Source organism: Hirundo rustica, chromosome 19, assembly GCF_015227805.2.
Source record: "Hirundo rustica isolate bHirRus1 chromosome 19, bHirRus1.pri.v3, whole genome shotgun sequence".
Classification (NCBI taxonomy): Eukaryota; Metazoa; Chordata; class Aves; order Passeriformes; family Hirundinidae; genus Hirundo; species Hirundo rustica.
Genome location: NC_053468.1, coordinates 6,068,538 through 6,085,435, shown reverse-complemented (window position 1 = coordinate 6,085,435; position 16,898 = coordinate 6,068,538). Strand labels below are relative to the sequence as shown.

Below are 16,898 nucleotides of genomic sequence, written 5' to 3'. Positions count from 1 at the left end.
CAAGCCATAGAGAGGAGCCGGGCTGTCGGACCACAAGCCTCTGCTTTTCATTGAGCTGGCAGCAACCAAAAGGCCTGAAGAGAAGTGAAGCTGTTCCTCCCCCACCAGTAAGGTGCAAACACAGCCCTCCTTCGGCTCCAGCTGATGGGAGCTGAAATCCTGGGCTGAGAGATGCCCACTGGTTCCAGCCCTGCCGGAGAAGAGCCACAGTGGAAATGGATCCAGTGGCATTTCTGCTCTTCATCACCACCTGGCCTGAAAAATAGCCTGGACACCTGATTTTGACAGAGGTCATGAGGTCTCAGCCACATGAAATGAGTCCTGTGGACCCTGCTTGAAGGGGAAGAGCTAAGAATGCAGAGCAGTGTTCCACTCTACCACCTAATTTGAAGCCCCCTTTTACAAGTCCCCCTCAAAGTTGCTTTTTAACCTAACCCAAAATACCACTGCTCACTATTAACTTTCTCAAACCTTCAGAATCTCAACCCGCGTGAATTGCCCTGTGGTTCAGGGAGACTGGTAGACAGGGACTGTATTTCAAATGGGAAGAAAAGAGGTAGAAAGCAGAGGGGAAGTCTTTTCGTCCACTGTACTGGATATACAGGCACAAACTTCTCTCTCCTACGGACAAGACCCTTCCGGGTCTCTCAGGTGAAGTCCTCTGGGACAGAGGGGCTCCTGGATAGGGCAGACCTGAGCACAGCAGATCTCTTGGACACACATATGGTATTTAAAGGTGAATTAGGATCTGTACCTGACTCCATTAGATGCTGCCAGTGCTGCACCAAGGCTCCCAGTTTGAGCCAAAACCAAGTTGTTCTGTGCACTGAGTCTTGGCGTTGACCTTGCTCCAGTCAAAGCGGGTTTGTTATAGGGCACGAAGCCGACGTTGGAAGAACTTACTGACGCCGTCCTCCCGGGAACCTGATGAGTAGTGGAAGAGTTGGGAAAGTTTGTCATGGAGTGACGGTAACGCGTGGTGATGGGACCAGTCCCGCTGTTCGGCCAGCACTGCTGGCAAGAACATCCCACCCCTGTGTGAAGGGGTGTGGTGGAGGTCGTCACCGGGTACGGGGCGTCCAAACGCCTCTGAACGCTGCGGCGGAACCTCGTGGTCTTGTTGGTCTGGACTAGAGCCACAAAGTCAACTTCGTAGTTGTAGCCCAAGGGCCCGAGATCCACTCGCTGGTGGTTCGTGGCGTGGGCTTGCTCCAGGAACACGCAGACGTTCATCTCGTACGGGGACCACCCGCCCTCGTCGTTCTGCCACTCCCAGACGATGCCCTGCCCGGCAGCAGAGTCCCCCGGGAAAACGTGCCTGCGGACAGCCCGCATCGTCCCTGTGTGGGAGAGGAGGGGAGAATAAATACAATTTAGTGAGCAGAGAACTAAGAGGGACCTTGTCCCAGGGATTTGTTTCTGCACAGATCCGTGCTGCCTGCGTGGGGGTGGCCTTTCTCATTCTCCCTCAAGAGGGGCACTAAAAGGCCTTCCCTTCCCAACAGGGCTGGGTTTGCTCATGAAGCTTAGAAAAATGCAACATCCCCGAGATCCCTGTCCCTCTGCCAATCTGATTGTGGGCTGGCAGCAGGTTCAAAAGCTGCTAGGAGGAAGGGTGGGAAAGGAGGGAAGGAGAGAGGATGCAGATGCAGACACACCCGAGCACAAAGGCACAGCGATCACATATGCCTCCCTGACGTTAAAAGGGAAAAAAAGTAAAGAGGGAAAAAAAAAATAAAAATCAGGCTGAGGCACAGATCTGGTTAAAAAAAAAAAACTAACTCCCACAGCCTTGACAACAGAGTAACTATAGAGACAAGACACCATCGGGAAGTGCTTTGTAGAAGCACTTTAAGGGGCTGAACGCCCACTTTGTTCCACAAGAGTTGGGGCAATTTTGGTCTTGGGAGAGTGGGTGAAGTCCCACAAGGGGCAAGGACAAGGACTTTGGAGAAGGACAAACTTCTGCAGGCTCCTGACTGCTGGGAGTGAGAGCAAAACTAGAGAGGGGAAGACAATGAAGTAACTCGAAAATGGAGAGAGCAGCTGTTCAGACAAAGGGAGAGAAATGGAAGGAGACACACTACTCTTGCAAGGCCGCTCGACAGCGACAGCTGGAGCTCGAACCCCCTGAAGCCTGGCTTTCCAGGATGACTTCACTCCTGGGCACTTTATCCCTCACTTCAAAAAAACAGAAGCCTAATGATAGGAAAGGCAGACACCCAACAGGACAGAGGGTCTGAAACTGTTGAAAAATGGGTTCTTGAAGTAGGGTCAAAACTGCTGCTGCAGGAAAAACCCTCAGCAGCATTCTGCACAGACCAAGAAGAGCAGGAAGAACTGCAGGGAAAGCAAGTCTAGGGATCTAGGAAGGTGAGGGTGAACAGGGTTGTAACAACACAGGAAGAGTTCAAAGAAGAGCAGCAAGAGGAAAACAAAATTAAAGCCTCTAAAGAGGTCATGAGAGTTATGGTACTATGCTCCAGGGCTGCAGGTGAAAACTGGCACGTTTACAAGTACCCACACCTAAAGCCTGAGGAGAACTGCCCCAGGATATCACTGGAGACTCTGTGGGGCCCAGGCAATCCAGGCAAGCTTTACACCCAACAAGCACATCCCAAGGAAGAGGGAGGACGTGGGACTCCACAGTGCCAAAATCCACATGGGACTCCCCAGTGCCAAAATCCAACTGGTGCTGCGTTCTGCCTGCCTGCATGCTGGCAGGAGGATCATGCTGCTGTGACTGTACCCAATAGTTGTGAAAACGGTGTTTCCTTCTCTCGGCACTGCTGAAGCTCCAGAGCTGACACAAAGGCTAAGGCTCTCAAAGGCAGAATGTGCCAGACCAAGGAATTCCAGGACTTGTTTCTGCTCCAGAGAAGCACCAAGCATCCTGCTTACTGCAGAGCAGGACTCTCCAGTGACACCAGCCAACAAACAACATCTCATCAGCACACTTAAAACACTACTAGCAGCAAGTCAAACACAGCAACCTGCCCAAGAGCTCAACCATGGAGCTCAGGATTCCTGTGGGACCAGACCTTCCTCTGGTACAAAGCATCAGCAGAACTGAGATGATCTTCCCAGCCTGGAATTGATGTCTTAGTGGAAAAGCAGACTAAACAGCCAAAAGAAAACTCTAGCAATAACTGCTCCTACCCAGCAAGTCCTGCAAGTTTCAGCAACATAAACCCACAGCCTCAAAAGGTGGATAACTTCAGGAATGAACCCCTGAGCAGGAGGAGGACTAGGGATGGGACAGGAATGAGACAGTGAGACGTGCATTACATTTAGAAATGAGTGCAGGGAACCTGCTCCCAGAGAAAGGGGACTACCACAGAGAGTTAGGAGATTAGCAAGGCTTCCCATGTTCCACTGGAAGCTCAGAAGCTAAAAGCAGCACAAAGAGGACTGCAGGACTTGCAAGCAACTTGTGTTTTAAACACCCTCAGCAGAAAGCAGCAGAAAGAAGACTTTTTAGGAGTCAACAACAAGACCGAGGCTAAGCACTTGGAAAACATCCCCCTTCCCCCAGGCTGGCAGGGAAACTGGCATTCCTCTCCAGGGTGGGCAAACAGCTGTGGTGAGAGGACAACTCCTGCTGCTCCCCTGCACTCATTCCCAGCTAATCTGTCTTGAGCAGCAGCTGAAGCCCACAGCTAATCCTGCCCACAAGATCCCCCGGCACAGCTGTCATTCCCTGCTGCTGGGGACGCTGCTCCCGTTAACACTAGCTTCCTGTTATTCTCCCTGGCTTCCTTTGAAGAGCCTATTTATCTGTCTAAAAGCTAATGAGCAGAATACAACAGCCTATTTTTTGTACTGTTTAAAGATTTTTCATGGGGATGTTTCCTGCAGAGATTCTTTTCTCCAGCACATGACAAAGTTCAGCTGGCGGCTCGCTCAGGAAGGTTCACTTTTAAGGCAGAACCTTGCAGAGAGAAAAAGCTTTGCTTAGAACTGGGCCATGGAAAAGGGATATGAGAGCTTTTCCAACAGTCACGTTGCAGAGCACACAGGTATTTGTGGAGGGAGGTTCACAGCACTGGCCGCTCTGATCAGCATCCCTCTGGATCAATGGGAAACACTGCAGGAGAGCTGTGGAGCAGAATCAGCCTTTTTGTTATTAACAACTCAAACCCAGATCTAGACCAAGGAAAGATGAGATCATACCAACCAACATCATTTCCAAAATTGAACTGGATTGTTCCCCAGAGATGAACAGCTCCAAACCACCCTGCAATGGACAATATTCACTGGGTGTTCTGAGATCTTTCACAAGGGTTTAAAGAGATACAAATCCTCTAAGGACAGACAGCTGCACTTGTGGAAAATAATGCCCCATTCACACTGGGACACATTTCACCCTCCCACAGGCTCTCTGCTCACCTTCACCAGACAGCTTAGCACTGCTGTCCACAGGCTGGAGCACTGCCTGAGATGGCCAGAGGAGGCTGGAAGGCTCCTTCACAAGTTTGGCATGATAAAACTGGGAAAGAAACAGCTGCTGGTGCCAGCTCTGGTGGTCCATGCTGCACCACTCAAAGCCACAGCCTCAGCTGGCCTTCCAGATGCTTGAACAGGCCAAGCTGAGCACACCTGCCAAGTCATCCAGCTTAGAAAGCTCCTTACCTCACCCAGGACACCACTAGATAAACTCAGCCTAAGGTCACCAAATCAGAATAAAAACACGGATGCAGCTGTGATGACCACTCACATTTGCTCCAACCACTTCCCTTTCCTGCCAGAATTGGCTGACCATGCAGTTGGTTCAAAATATTGCTCATTTACTGTTTCAGCTGGCAAGAAACCAGCACATGCCCCTCTCTAAAGCTTGGGATGATGCTCAGCTGTGTCCTGGAGTGATGGGAGAGACATTGGCAAAGGGGAAACTGATGGATGGAAAATTTTCCAAAGCAGCCATTCATTTGGGGTGTGTAATTTGGGATCTTCCCAAATTTTCCAGGGATGAAGTGTATGCATTCCATCGTTGCCCCTTTTCTAAGCTCCAGCTGCTCAGCACATCTGGAACAAAAGAGGGCAGGTGTCACGTCTGCAGATTCTGAGCTGCTATTCCCAGTGACCCCAGGAGAGAGGAGAATGAAAATCAGGTCTCAGTTCTGCAATTGAGCCCATCCTGCCCTTTCTCCCTGGGAGGAAGCAAGCCAGGCTCACACAGCACAAGTGGAGGGAATATTCTGCTGCAGCGTTTTGGTGTCGAGCGGGGGCCGCAGGCACTCACAAGCAGCTTGAGCAGGGCTGCATGCCAAGGTAAAGCAGCTGGCACTCCAGCTCCAGAGGGAGCAAGGGATTCACGCAGGAGGGCTGGAATCGTAAAAAGGCCTTTTTTACGCAAGTGATCTTGAATGGATTGAAGGGGGGCAGGGGAGGAGGGGAAGTTTCCAGCTCTGAGAGCTCTGGCTCACAGGCTGGGAGCTCCAGGGGTTCCATGATGATGCTCCTGAAGAGATCACGGCTGTCTGCCTGCACCCAGTTCCACAGATTTTTCCACACCGGGCAGCAGACAGCATCAGGAGAGCAGTAAATGTCCTTACAGAGCTGCCCAGCATGGCAGCAAACAGCAGAGCTTTGCTTCCCTTACACACAGAACAAGGCCCCAAGCACACCAGCAGAACGGGTGGGGAAGCTCCCTTACCTGTATCCTGCCGGAATTGCGTCAAGCTTGGAATGTCGATGACGTAGGGAGCCAGGGCGGGATCCGCGTGTCCCAGCGGGATGCTGCTGACCAGCCCCGACCCTGAGCGCCGGCCCTTCTGCTGAGAGGCCTGGATAACCTGCTCGATGTAGCTGCAGACGTTTCCTCGGTACGGCCTCCACCTGCCAAATTCATCCTGCCATTCCCACACCGCCACTGCCGAGGAGCTGCTGCTGTGCCCCGGGGCAGAAGCGGGCGGGCTGGACGGCCCGGCTGAGCCGCTCCCCGCTCCCTGAGCCGCTGCCATGTTCCTCCCTGAGGTCTGGGCACGCTGTGATTGGAAGTGGCAGCTGTGCTGGCCTTACACCATTTTCTCCTGGGGACCTGTGGCAGGAAACAGAGAGCACAGGGAGCTGAGAATGATGTCCCGAATTCTCCCACCGCGCATCCACATCTCACGTCTGAGAGGGAAATTTTATGACTTTCACAGAGGATGTTCACTGTGGATTTGAGAGACTCCAGAGAAGCAGACTGGCATCAAAACCCTCTGGCTGAGGGTGAGTGAAGTACCGCCACTCACTCCCTGCCAGTGCTGGCAACTTCTGCTAATTGAGGGCAAACAGTCTTCAGACTCTGCTTCCTATGGCTTGTGGCACCAAACGCCACCTGAGTCACCACAGATCTGTACCAAACCATCCCTGAGCCTGCTAATCTGTGTCAGGCAGACCTGTAAGCCTTGGCATGAGTTCAGACACTCACTAGCCAGCAGTGTGTCCAGGCAAGCTGCCATTGTGCCCCTTCCCCACGCTCAGCACTGCTCCTGGCAGCATTACACTGACCACTCCAACGTGAGCTGCCAAACGCTGGCCAAACGCTCATTCACAGAAATGACTGAGTTACACAAGTGGTTCCCAAACTCTTCACACTGATCAGAGCTCCGGGGCTACACCGTCAGCTCCATTCAGGCTTCTGACCACGTAGCTTTGGCCCAGGATCAGTCCCGTGACTCCTGTGCAGCATCACACACGCAAACAGAGCCAGAAGACAACTCCTAATGCACAGTTTGCAAATCACAATATGCACACTTCTTTGAGTGGGATCCCAGCAGAAAACAGACCGGAAGGAGTACAAGAGAACCAGGAGGAACACAGGGCATAATCAACTGCCTGTGCTGAGGGCACGGATTTAGAAGGTCCTCAAGATCAAAGCACACCTATTTGCAGCTTTTCTGGCTGGAAAAAAAAGGAACATCTTGGAACAAGGGACAATCAGCATCAGAGATTCAAGCCCTTAAGGGATGATTTGGGGAAGAATACAGAAAGAGTAGGAGCCCAAAGATACCACACAAAGACACAAAGGACAGTGAATAAATTCCAACAAGAAGAGATCACCGCTCTCAGCCCCCAAGGGATGTAAAAAAAGCAGATCCAAAGGCATCACATGATCACCAAGAGACACCAGAGGTCTGATATTTGACATTCCTTGTCTGTTGTGTCATTCCAAGGAGTCCTGTCCAAACCATCTGCACACACATCTGTCCAAATGCTGGACAACGGCTTGGAGATCCCCACGCTGGTGCTCGTGTGTAGGTGGGTTTGGCTGTGAATGAGTGAAACTCATTTTGTTTTAAAATAAACTCGCCTTCTCCCTTCTGAGGTCTCACGTCATTGACTGCTCGCTTAACTCCCAGCAGTCAGCAAGGAGCCGTGAGCTTCCTTCCCATCCAATGGGAAAGTTCAGGTCTCCCAAGAGGCAGAGCAGCAGTGGGTGGCTTCCACTGGAGGATGCCATCTGCACAGAGAATGACATCCCTTGCCGGATGGGGGAAGAGCCCACGCTCCCTGGAGCGTCCCATCCACCATGCCCGTGTGGCTTGATTGCTTAAAAAAGACAGAAGGAGAGCGAGCACAGAACAGACACACCCACACGTCTGCATTTGTAAGAGGAAGGCAACAGTTTCCCCAGGAATTCAGTGGAAATCAGTTCAAGAGCTGCTCGGAGATTTTTACACAACACCCCCAGCTCTGGTCTTGGAGACAAACCACTCCAGATCACAAGATCCTACCCTGGTCTCTGCTATTAATCATTTCCTCGTAATCCATTCTCTAACACACCAAGGACAGTTATTTTACTGCTCAAACAGCAAATTAAGACTTAAGGTATCAAATCCAACACCTGCCTCTGCCACTTCTTTTTATGGCAGGTTTCACACCAACACCTTTCCACCCCAAGGAACGCCAGCATTGTCCATGCTCAACTCAGAGCAAAAGCCAGGCTGTGGCATTTTCTGTCCCACCCCCCTGCACTAGGTGCTCTAAACCCTAAATACAGAACCAACACCTTTTTCCCCTTCCAAAGTTGTTACCAAATATTCATCTGCGGCCGCAGAGCAGAGGGAGGCTGTGAGGAGGGAGTCAGCGATTCGTTTTCCTTCCTTTCTGAAACAGCAGCAGGAAAGCAAACAAGCAGACACTGCAGCAGAAAAGCCGCCTCCTTCCCGTGCCACCTCACACTCGCTGGGGTAACAGCCGGGTGACAAGAGCCTGTCCCTCACCCCGGGGTGGCAGCGACGCCGCGAATCCTGGACCACACGTGAAGGTACCCGGGCTGGCTGCACGAGAGCGTCGCGTGCTCCAACATCCACTTCCCCATCAGAGTGGAAAAATATTTCCTGCGCTGGGACTGCTGCTCCAAAGGAGGAGCGAGGGGCGTATTTCAGCCTCCTGCCAGTTCTTGCTGAAAGCTGCTGGAGCCAGCAGCTGTTTGCAGGGATTGGGAAGCGAGGAATGTGGGAGAGCATCAGCAAGCCAGAATTACACAAGTGCTGGAGTTATGGCAAACGAGAAAGAAAAGGCCTAAAGACGCAGTTCCTGACTTCTCTTTGAGAATTCAGCAGCACACAGTTATTAAAAGCTGAGAAATTCAGTACTGGAGCTGCTTGTACGCTTGTACAGCGTTCAGCATTACACCACAGCAGAAAGGGTTTCAGGAAGAGTGGGACGTGCTTTGGGATGTGTTACACATCCCAGCTCACATCTCTACTCAAATCTCACGGACTAGAACACTTCACCTCAAGCTTTAAAAATACCTTGAAAAGCTGAAATTCACATCAACCCTAAAAGCCCTTATTCACCTGACAGCTGTGGCTCCAGTCAGAAATCCTCTGGGTTGCCATTCCTCCAGTGAAAACAAAACCCTGGCTAATTTAAGAGCAGACCTTAAAATTTCAGCGAGATGCCCTTCACTTTGAAGGTATTTGGTAACATGGGCTCAGAGCTTGAGCTGGGATTTGTTTGGTTGGAACTTTACACCCAGCACAACCTCTGAAACGTTTGTCCACATGGCTTTAATTGGGGACTTGGACAGGAAAAAAAACTGAGAGCGTTTCAGATGTGTTTTCCAGCAGCTTCACTCCCTGCTCCTCAAACTCCAGTAAATGGTGGTGAGAAAGCTGGAGAATGGGAATTGAAACCTTTGAAAGCTGTGTTTAATTCTCTGTTCGACTTCCAGATTTTCTTTCGCTTTAAATGCAGGATGTTAAAATTCATGGGTCTGAGATGATTTCTAAAAATGCCAACTCCTATTTTAAGTTTCTGAACTTGAATTGCCAGCGCTGATAAAAGTTTTCACAAAATGCAAGCTTGTACCTGGAAAAGAAAAAGAGCCTTGGGAGCTCTTGAGCTGGGCTGAATTAAAAATAAAAGTCACCAGATTGGTAAAATAGAGACTTTTCAGCAGGTTGTTCAGAAAAGAGCGCCCAGGAGGGATTGTTAAGCATCACGACACTACTTTGAGAGACAGGACTGGGAGGGCAACAAAGATCCCATGGGGAAGAGATTACACAGGGATTAGGGGAGCACATAAAGCACAGGGAGGCCACAGGGCTGCAGTAAGACGTGACCCTGTGCAGGGGGCACGACTGGAGCAGCATTAGAGGTGCTCTGAGTCCTCCCCCTTCCCCAAACCACCCAGCCAGGGCCCCCACACCAGCTGAGCTGCACTTCTGGGCCCAGCAAAACCCGATGATACAGGGTTGGAAGCTGTTGCCAGGTTAATTCACAACCAAACACACCTTTCCTTACACAAGCACCGATTAGCACCAACGAAAGAGAAAGGACAGAGCTCGGCAGTAGAGAAGGGTCACAGTAATAACTCCAAGCACGCAGATCTATCCCAGTCCTGTCCTGTCCCAGCCCCTGCTGACCCTCAGGGCACAAGGTGGCTGGGTTGACAGCCAAAACAACAGAAGAAATAAACCCGGCTGCTCCAAACCTGGACTGCTTCCATTCAAAACAAGCTTTTAAGCAAGTTCCCCTCGGAGGGGGAAAATAGAGACGGCAACCGAGGCGGAACAAAGCGTTTGCCTGTCAGTTAAGCCGAGGGCTGGTTTCGGGCACGGGTGAACAGAAAATAGAAAAGGCGAGGCAGCGAGAGGAGGGCAGGTACACCCAGACACAGGAGCCCAACTGGAAACAGGCTGCCACCACACTTTGTGTCCAACCCGACTACTCCTGGGTCCTTCCAGGCACCCAGGCGGGTTTATTTATCTGCAGGGAGATCACCGAGTAGTGAGCTGAGAACCTGGCACGATCTGGAGAGCCCCTCCAGCCGCACAACGGCTTCGACTCGCGGCAGGAACTCCTGGAGCTCCGGAACAGCCAAGCCGGGTCCCGCCCGGAGGAGCCGGCGGCTCGGGGCCGGTCCGGAGCGGGCCGCCCGCCCTGAGGGAGCTCCCCCGGGCCCCGGGCAGCACCGACACCCACCGCAGCCGCCTGCTGGCTCCCGAAGTCCCCCGCCTCGGGTGCTGGGGGTGTCCGGGCGGCACCGACCGCCCCAGGAGCAGCGCAGCGGCCGGGGCCTGGTGCGAGGGGAACGGCGCCCGTGTTCCCGGGCCGACGGGACGCCAGGCAGGCCGGGCCCGAAGCGGCCGCAGCGGCCCGGGTGGTCCCGCACGACCGGCCCGGGCTGCGCGGCACGGGGAACGGGGTGCCGGGGGTGCCCGCCCGGGGATGCCCGCCCCGCGAAACAAAGCGCAGCGCAGCACAGCCCAGCCCCCGTCCCGGCAGCGCTGTCCCCCGGTCCCGTCACCCCTCGCCCGGCCCCCGGCCCCTCACCCCTCGCAGGGCCCGGCGCTGCCGCTCCCGGCCCGCGGTCACGGAACCTCCGCGCCTGCGCACGCGCGGCCGCCAGGGGGCGAGGTGAGGGGGCGGGGCCGAGGGGCGGGGCCGAGGGGAGGCAGGGACGTGATTGGTGGAGGCGTGAGGGAGAGGAGTGGGAGCGTGAGGCGGTGTGGGGCCGAGCGTGGTAATTAGCGTGATAACGAGTGTGTGACCGTGATAATGAGTGTGTGATAATGAGTGTGGTAATGAGTATGTGATAGTGATAATGAGTGTGTGATAATGAGTGTGGTAATGAGTGTGTGATAGTGATAATGAGTGTGTGACAGTGGTAATGAGTGTGTGATAATGGGTGTGTGACAGTGATAATGAGTGTGTGATAATGAGTGTGGTAATGAGTATGTGATAGTGATAATGAGTGTGTGATAATGAGTGTGGTAATGAGTATGTGATAGTGATAATGAGTGTGTGACAGTGGTAATGAGTGTGATAATGAGTGTGTGACAGTGATGAGTGTGTGATAATGAGTGTGTGATAATGAGTGTGGTAATGAGTATGTGATAGTGATAATGAGTGTGTGACAGTGGTAATGAGTGTGATAATGAGTGTGTGACAGTGATGAGTGTGTGATAATGAGTGTGTGATAATGAGTGTGTGACGGCGATAATGAATGTGTGATCAGTGTGCAATGAGTGTGGGATAATGAGTGTGTGATAGTGATAATGGGGGTGATAATGAGTGTGTGACAGTGATAATGAGTGTGTGATCAGTGTGCAATGAGTGATAATGAGTGTGTGATAGTGATAATGAATGTGATGCGTGTATGACGAGTGTGTGATAGTGATAATGGGTGTGTGTGATACTGTGTGATAGTGAGTGTGTTAGTGACTGTGTATTTCAGTGTGTGTGCGATTGTGTCACAGTGAGTGTGCATGTGAGTGTGGTTGTGGGTGTGATATTATATGATAAGGAGTGTGCGACGGTGTGTCACGGTGGAAAACAGATGTAGGAAAATTACTGTGTAGATGATAGTGACAGTGATAGTGTGTGTGAGAGAGAGCTGGTGGTATTGTGCATGTGGGATGGTGGGGGTGTGAGGAGTGTGACTGTGTGTGATGGTTTGGGGGGGTGTGTGAGTGTGATACCGTCCATGTGAGTGTGAGCACGTGTAGTGCAGTGTGGGTGAGGTGCTCTGCGTGTGCAGGGGATTCTGACTGTGAGTGTGCCCCCGTGTGTGTGTGATGGGGTGTGTGTGCGATGGTTTAACACCCCTGGGTGCTGTGGGTGTGACCCCTGGACGCAGACCCAGCCAGGATCTATCAGCTGCTCACCGCCTCGAGGGTTTCGTTGGCAGCCGTGTACAAAGCAAAGCCCTGGAGGTGCCTGTTCCTTGTTTGGGATGAGGATGGTGGAACACAACCCCCTGTGCCACAGATCTGTGCGATGACACAGCGCTGCTCCCTCCCAGCTGCTGCACCCCCATCACCTCCCTTGCAACATGTGTGTGTTTATTTAGGGATTCCTGTGATCCTGGAGCATCTTGGGGCTGCTGGATCACTTCTTGCTCTCTTAGGGGGGTAGGTCAGACCCCACCTGGGTTTTTTCCCTTTCCTGGGACCCCCACCAAGACCTTGGCAGCAGTGATTAAAGAACCGCAGAACCAGAGAATCATTCAGGTTGAAAAAGACTCTTTAAGATCGCCGTGATTCCTTCTGAACCAGGAAGTGTTCACCAGCCCTTATCAAATAACTTGAAACCTCCCTGGACTTTACACCCATGCCATGATCACCTGCCCCAAAAGGCTTATAAAATAAAGAACATAATGTTTGGAGTCAGTAGTTACAGCAAAAAAAATAACATATAGAACCACTTTGTGCTGTAGGAATGGAGGGATATTACAAAACTCTTCTTCCAGGGTTTAACACGTGAGACTCCTCTTTACAGAGCCTGAATAAAGCTGTTTTTCATCCCAAAATGTACAGCACACAACCACGACAGCTCCAGTGAAAACCCTCCGGAGCTGCATCCCCCCACAGCTCAGCCTCGTATGTAAATGCACATGGATTTTCTCTGCTCCAGGATGGATGAGACTGTCACATACTTGAGTTCGAAATACTCACAAAGTACTAATAATTGCCAGAAGTGATTGATAGCCTGCTTGTAATGTGTCTGCTTAAGCAATAAGTTTCACATTTACGGCTCAGGTGCTTGGGATTCCTGTCTCCTGCGGCTGTAATTAGAAACTGGAGAGCAATGCAAAGGGGTTTTTTGGGTTTTTTTTTTTCCTGAAAAATAGATAAGAATGCTTCATAAAGCCCTGCTGGGAGCAGACTACGTGATCCATGTGGTTGCATGGGTGGGCAGGTATTAAATATCCTGTGATCCGAAACAGGAAAAGGTTTCAGGGAGATTTGAGGACGGTGAAGAAGGGTTTCTATCGAGTCCTGCAGACCTTCATGGCATGGCTGGGAGACAAAGGGATGCTCCCAGTGAGGAGTCCTGGCTGGTGGGAGAGGATAAGGGAGGGCTCAGGGTGATGCTCCAGGGCTGAAGGTGCTACTGATAAGCGCAGGAGGGTGGGGAAGAGCAGAGGTGAAATGGGTGCAGCTCCTGGGTGGAGGGAAGGGTTGTACGGTGGAGATAAACCAGTCAGGTGGTGGCTGAGCTGTGGGAAGAGCCTTAAACTGCATTGGATTTATTTAATTTTTTATTTTTGAGCAGGAGTTCATGCATCAGGGTCCCTGGAAGGGTTTGCCAGAGAACAGTGAGTGGCTGAGGTACCTCGTCTCAGCAGTACAAGTGCATGGTTGGTCCTCAGCCTCCCTTTTCTCACACCTTCCTGTTGCTTGTTCTGTATTCCACAATAGTCCAACAGCCTGAAAGGGGTTAACAGGGCCATGGGCAGCATGAATCTGGGGTCTGGCGACCAGCTGAGCCTGTCAGACCCCACTGCACCACTTCTTCCACTGTGCTTGTGAAGGTGGCTGTAAAAATCCTCGATGATCCCCGAGTCTGAAAGGTGAACCTCGGTGTCCTGCTGTCTCTAAGGTCCCTGTTTCCACAGGAGTGCAGACCTCACAATCAATATTCTATATTTTACACGATTTTTACCTTAATGATCCCCAGATTTTAACGTAGTCCCTTATGGTGGGTTTTTTGATGTTGTTGTTTTAAATCTGGATCCCTTTTCCCCATGCTGTTCTTTCCCACACCCTTCTCTGCATGCTCCCAAAATCAGTATGCAAAGCACTGAGTCCTCCAACGGGGCATCACCTCCTGTCTGATCCATCCACGCACTGGGGTAACCAGCCAAATATTTGCCTTCCCCCTGCTCCTTTTCTTGCAGTGGTGCTGGAAGGCTCTTGAATTAATTTCTCCATGGCTGCTCCCTCACACACAGTTTTGGCTTGAGGTCTTACACTAATGTCTACAAAATCTGATGCTTGAGGCTCTGTTAAATTGCCAGACTTAGCCTGGTGCTCCAGGGAATCGCCTGGCCACTTAGGAAACAGCCTGTCCAAGCTCTGCTGGGATTGCTGCAGCACTTTGAATTCACAGCCCACTCGATTTCAGATTAATTTCCCTGAGCAGACAAACCCATAGTGACAGGAATTAGAAAGAAATTCCCCTGCTGGCAAAGAATAATAGGTGAAATTTCATTTCATTTTCCTCTGCAGCAGCTGCTGCTGGTTCCTGCCAGGGGCCAGCTAGACAAAGCAGGGGTGGATCTGGTGTGGGCATCCTCCTCCTGCTGGGTGACCTTGCTATCCAGCCCCTGGGAATTACCTGCTGACAGGGACATGATCCTCATCCCTGCTGGTAGTGGGAGATGCCCCCTGAGCTCAGCTCAGCTCGCTGTGTTCCACTGCCTGCCTTCTCCAGGGAAATCGTGGAATCTTGAACAGTTTATGTTGGAGGTGTCCAGCCCAGGTTGTTCCAAGCCCCTGCTATGGGCAGGGACATCTTCCTCCATCCCACGTAGCTCCAAGCCCCCACCCAACCTGAACTTGAACACTTCCAGAATCCATATCTTCTCTGGGCAACCTATGCCAGGGCCTCATCAAGCTCATTCTTTCCTTTGTCAATCCTAAATTTACCATTCTCACTGGAAACCCCTGCTCCTTTTCCCGTCATCCCGAACCCGATCGAAAGGCTCTCTCCATCCTTTGCTAAATCCAGCCAGGAAACTCTGGAGCCGAGCTGTGTTCCTGTCTCGCCTGCTCTGGCCACACTCACCTCGCCGTTAGTGCTAATTAGGGGCAGAACTCATCCCGCTCTGCCTTCCCCTTTCCTCTCCCTTCCCGAATCCAAGCCTCTCCCCGCTGTCTCAAGCGCTTCTCCCTGCAGCTGCGTGCCACCTAGCGCACACTCCGCCGAGCGGCAGCCGGCAAGGAGAGCGATCCATCCCTCGGGAGCTTTCCCGGAGCCAAAGGAGCCTTTCAGGGTCCCTTCCAACCCAAGCTGATCCATGCAGCGTCAGGCTCGGGCACGGCTTCTCCATCCCCACGCAGGTTCCTGCAGCGGCAGGCAGCGATGTCCACCCCGCCTGTCTTGTCAGCCTGGCTGTCCCCACACAGGTCACCGCTTCCCAATCACCTGCTTTGGCACAGCCTGGACTCTGGGGTGAAGCTAAAAGCGCTGAGGCTGCAGCAGTCCCATCTCACCGCAGCGATGCTGCAGCAGGAGTGGGATGCATCAGTTCCCCAGGGACGGCAGAGAAGCCAGCAAGTGCTGGTCCCAATGGACGAGTCATAAAAACAAACACACCTATATAAATACCTGCATATATATATATATATAACATATATATGGCTGTTGTCCCACAAAATCCTGCTGCCAGGCGAGGTTTCACCCCCAGAGGTGATGGCAGGCAGAAAAGGGGGTTACAGACATACCCTAAAGCTCACTGTCCCTGTTTCCCATCCCCTCTCCCCCGCCGCGATCCGCTCCTGCCCAGCCCCGGAGCCCATGGCGTGGGTCTGCTGCCCTCCCGAGAGGCTCCTGTCAGCACCGCGTCCTTGGGCTGCTCCTTCCCACCTGCCCGAGGTGGTTTCTGCGGCACGGCGGGCAGGAAGCAGATTAGGGAGGAACAAAGGTGATTTTGTCTGGGGAGGGGATGGCTCCCTCTCCCCGAGCTCCAGCTTGTTGCAGCCTAGAGCAACGCTGATCCTCTCTGGGGGCTTCCGCCGCTCTCTCCTCAGCCCTGCCGTCCCTTCAGTACTTTTAAAGTGCTAGAAAACACCTTAAAAATAACTCGCGGTTCCCAAATAGCACAGGGGCGTGCTGGGAGCACAGCTCCAAGCTGCACCGAGACGGGGCTCGACGTTAGGACAGGGAACCAAAATGGTCTTGTACTGGATTTACATCTTTCCTTTCTTCAAAGGCTGCTGGACACAGGCTGGTTTGGGGCTGAGAGCTCCCCGGATCCCACACTGCGGGATCCCATCACTGGCAGTGCCCTGGAGCGAGAGGAGAGGAGAGGAGAGGAGAGGAGAGGAGAGGAGAGGAGAGGAGAGGAGAGGAGAGGAGAGGAGAGGAGGAGGAGAGGAGAGGAGAGGAGAGGAGGAGAGGAGAGGAGAGGAGAGGAGAGGAGAGGAGGGAGAGGAGAGGAGAGGAGAGGAGAGGAGAGGAGAGGAGAGGAGAGAGAGGAGAGGAGAGGAGAGGAGAGGAGAGGAGAGGAGAGGAGAGGAGAGGAGAGGAGGAAGGGAGGCTCCATCTTGCTGTAGATGCCGCATTTTTCGTGCCGGTGCTTCTCAAAGTGAAAGCAGCAGCAGGAGCCCCCTAAATACCCGGTGATTTAGCACAGCAATCAGCAGGGGAACCCTATCATTCTTTACACATCGGCTAAGGCTTGAAACAGCAATTGGTGTTTTTTGCTCTGTGTTTCCCGCCTGGCAGCAAGAAGATGCCTTTTGTTTCAGCTTATGGCTCTTTCAAACAACACCAGGACCTTCTTTACACCCCCAATTCATTTCCTGGCCATGGTATAGCCTGGACAAATGAGTTTATCTCTCCTCTCTGCATTTTCCCAAATGATCGAAAAGGGAAATCGATTTGGATTTTTAGTTTTGGTTTCAGTTTGGGGTTTTAGTTTTGGTTTTTTAATCTGGAGGCCTTGTAATTTC

At 52.2% G+C, this 16,898-nt stretch overlaps 1 protein-coding gene across 3 annotated transcripts in view; it reads right to left on the bottom strand.

Annotated features, from left to right (window-relative positions):
• The window catches only part of DTX2 (deltex E3 ubiquitin ligase 2), a 34,682-nt gene extending 23,842 nt beyond the window's left edge, over positions 1–10,840 (bottom strand). For 2 of the 3 annotated variants that reach the window (XM_040082342.1, XM_040082343.2), the window contains exons 1-3: positions 10,771–10,840; positions 5,657–6,040; positions 755–1,340 (exon numbers count right to left, since the gene is read on the bottom strand). In XM_040082342.1, coding sequence (XP_039938276.1) covers positions 755–1,340; positions 5,657–5,963 — 893 coding nt within the window. In that variant the 5' untranslated portion in view covers positions 5,964–6,040; positions 10,771–10,840. The remainder of the gene's footprint in view (positions 1–754; positions 1,341–5,656; positions 6,041–10,770) is intronic. The other variant, XM_040082344.2, reaches the window with a different exon arrangement.
• Positions 10,841–16,898: the final 6,058 nt, after the last annotated feature.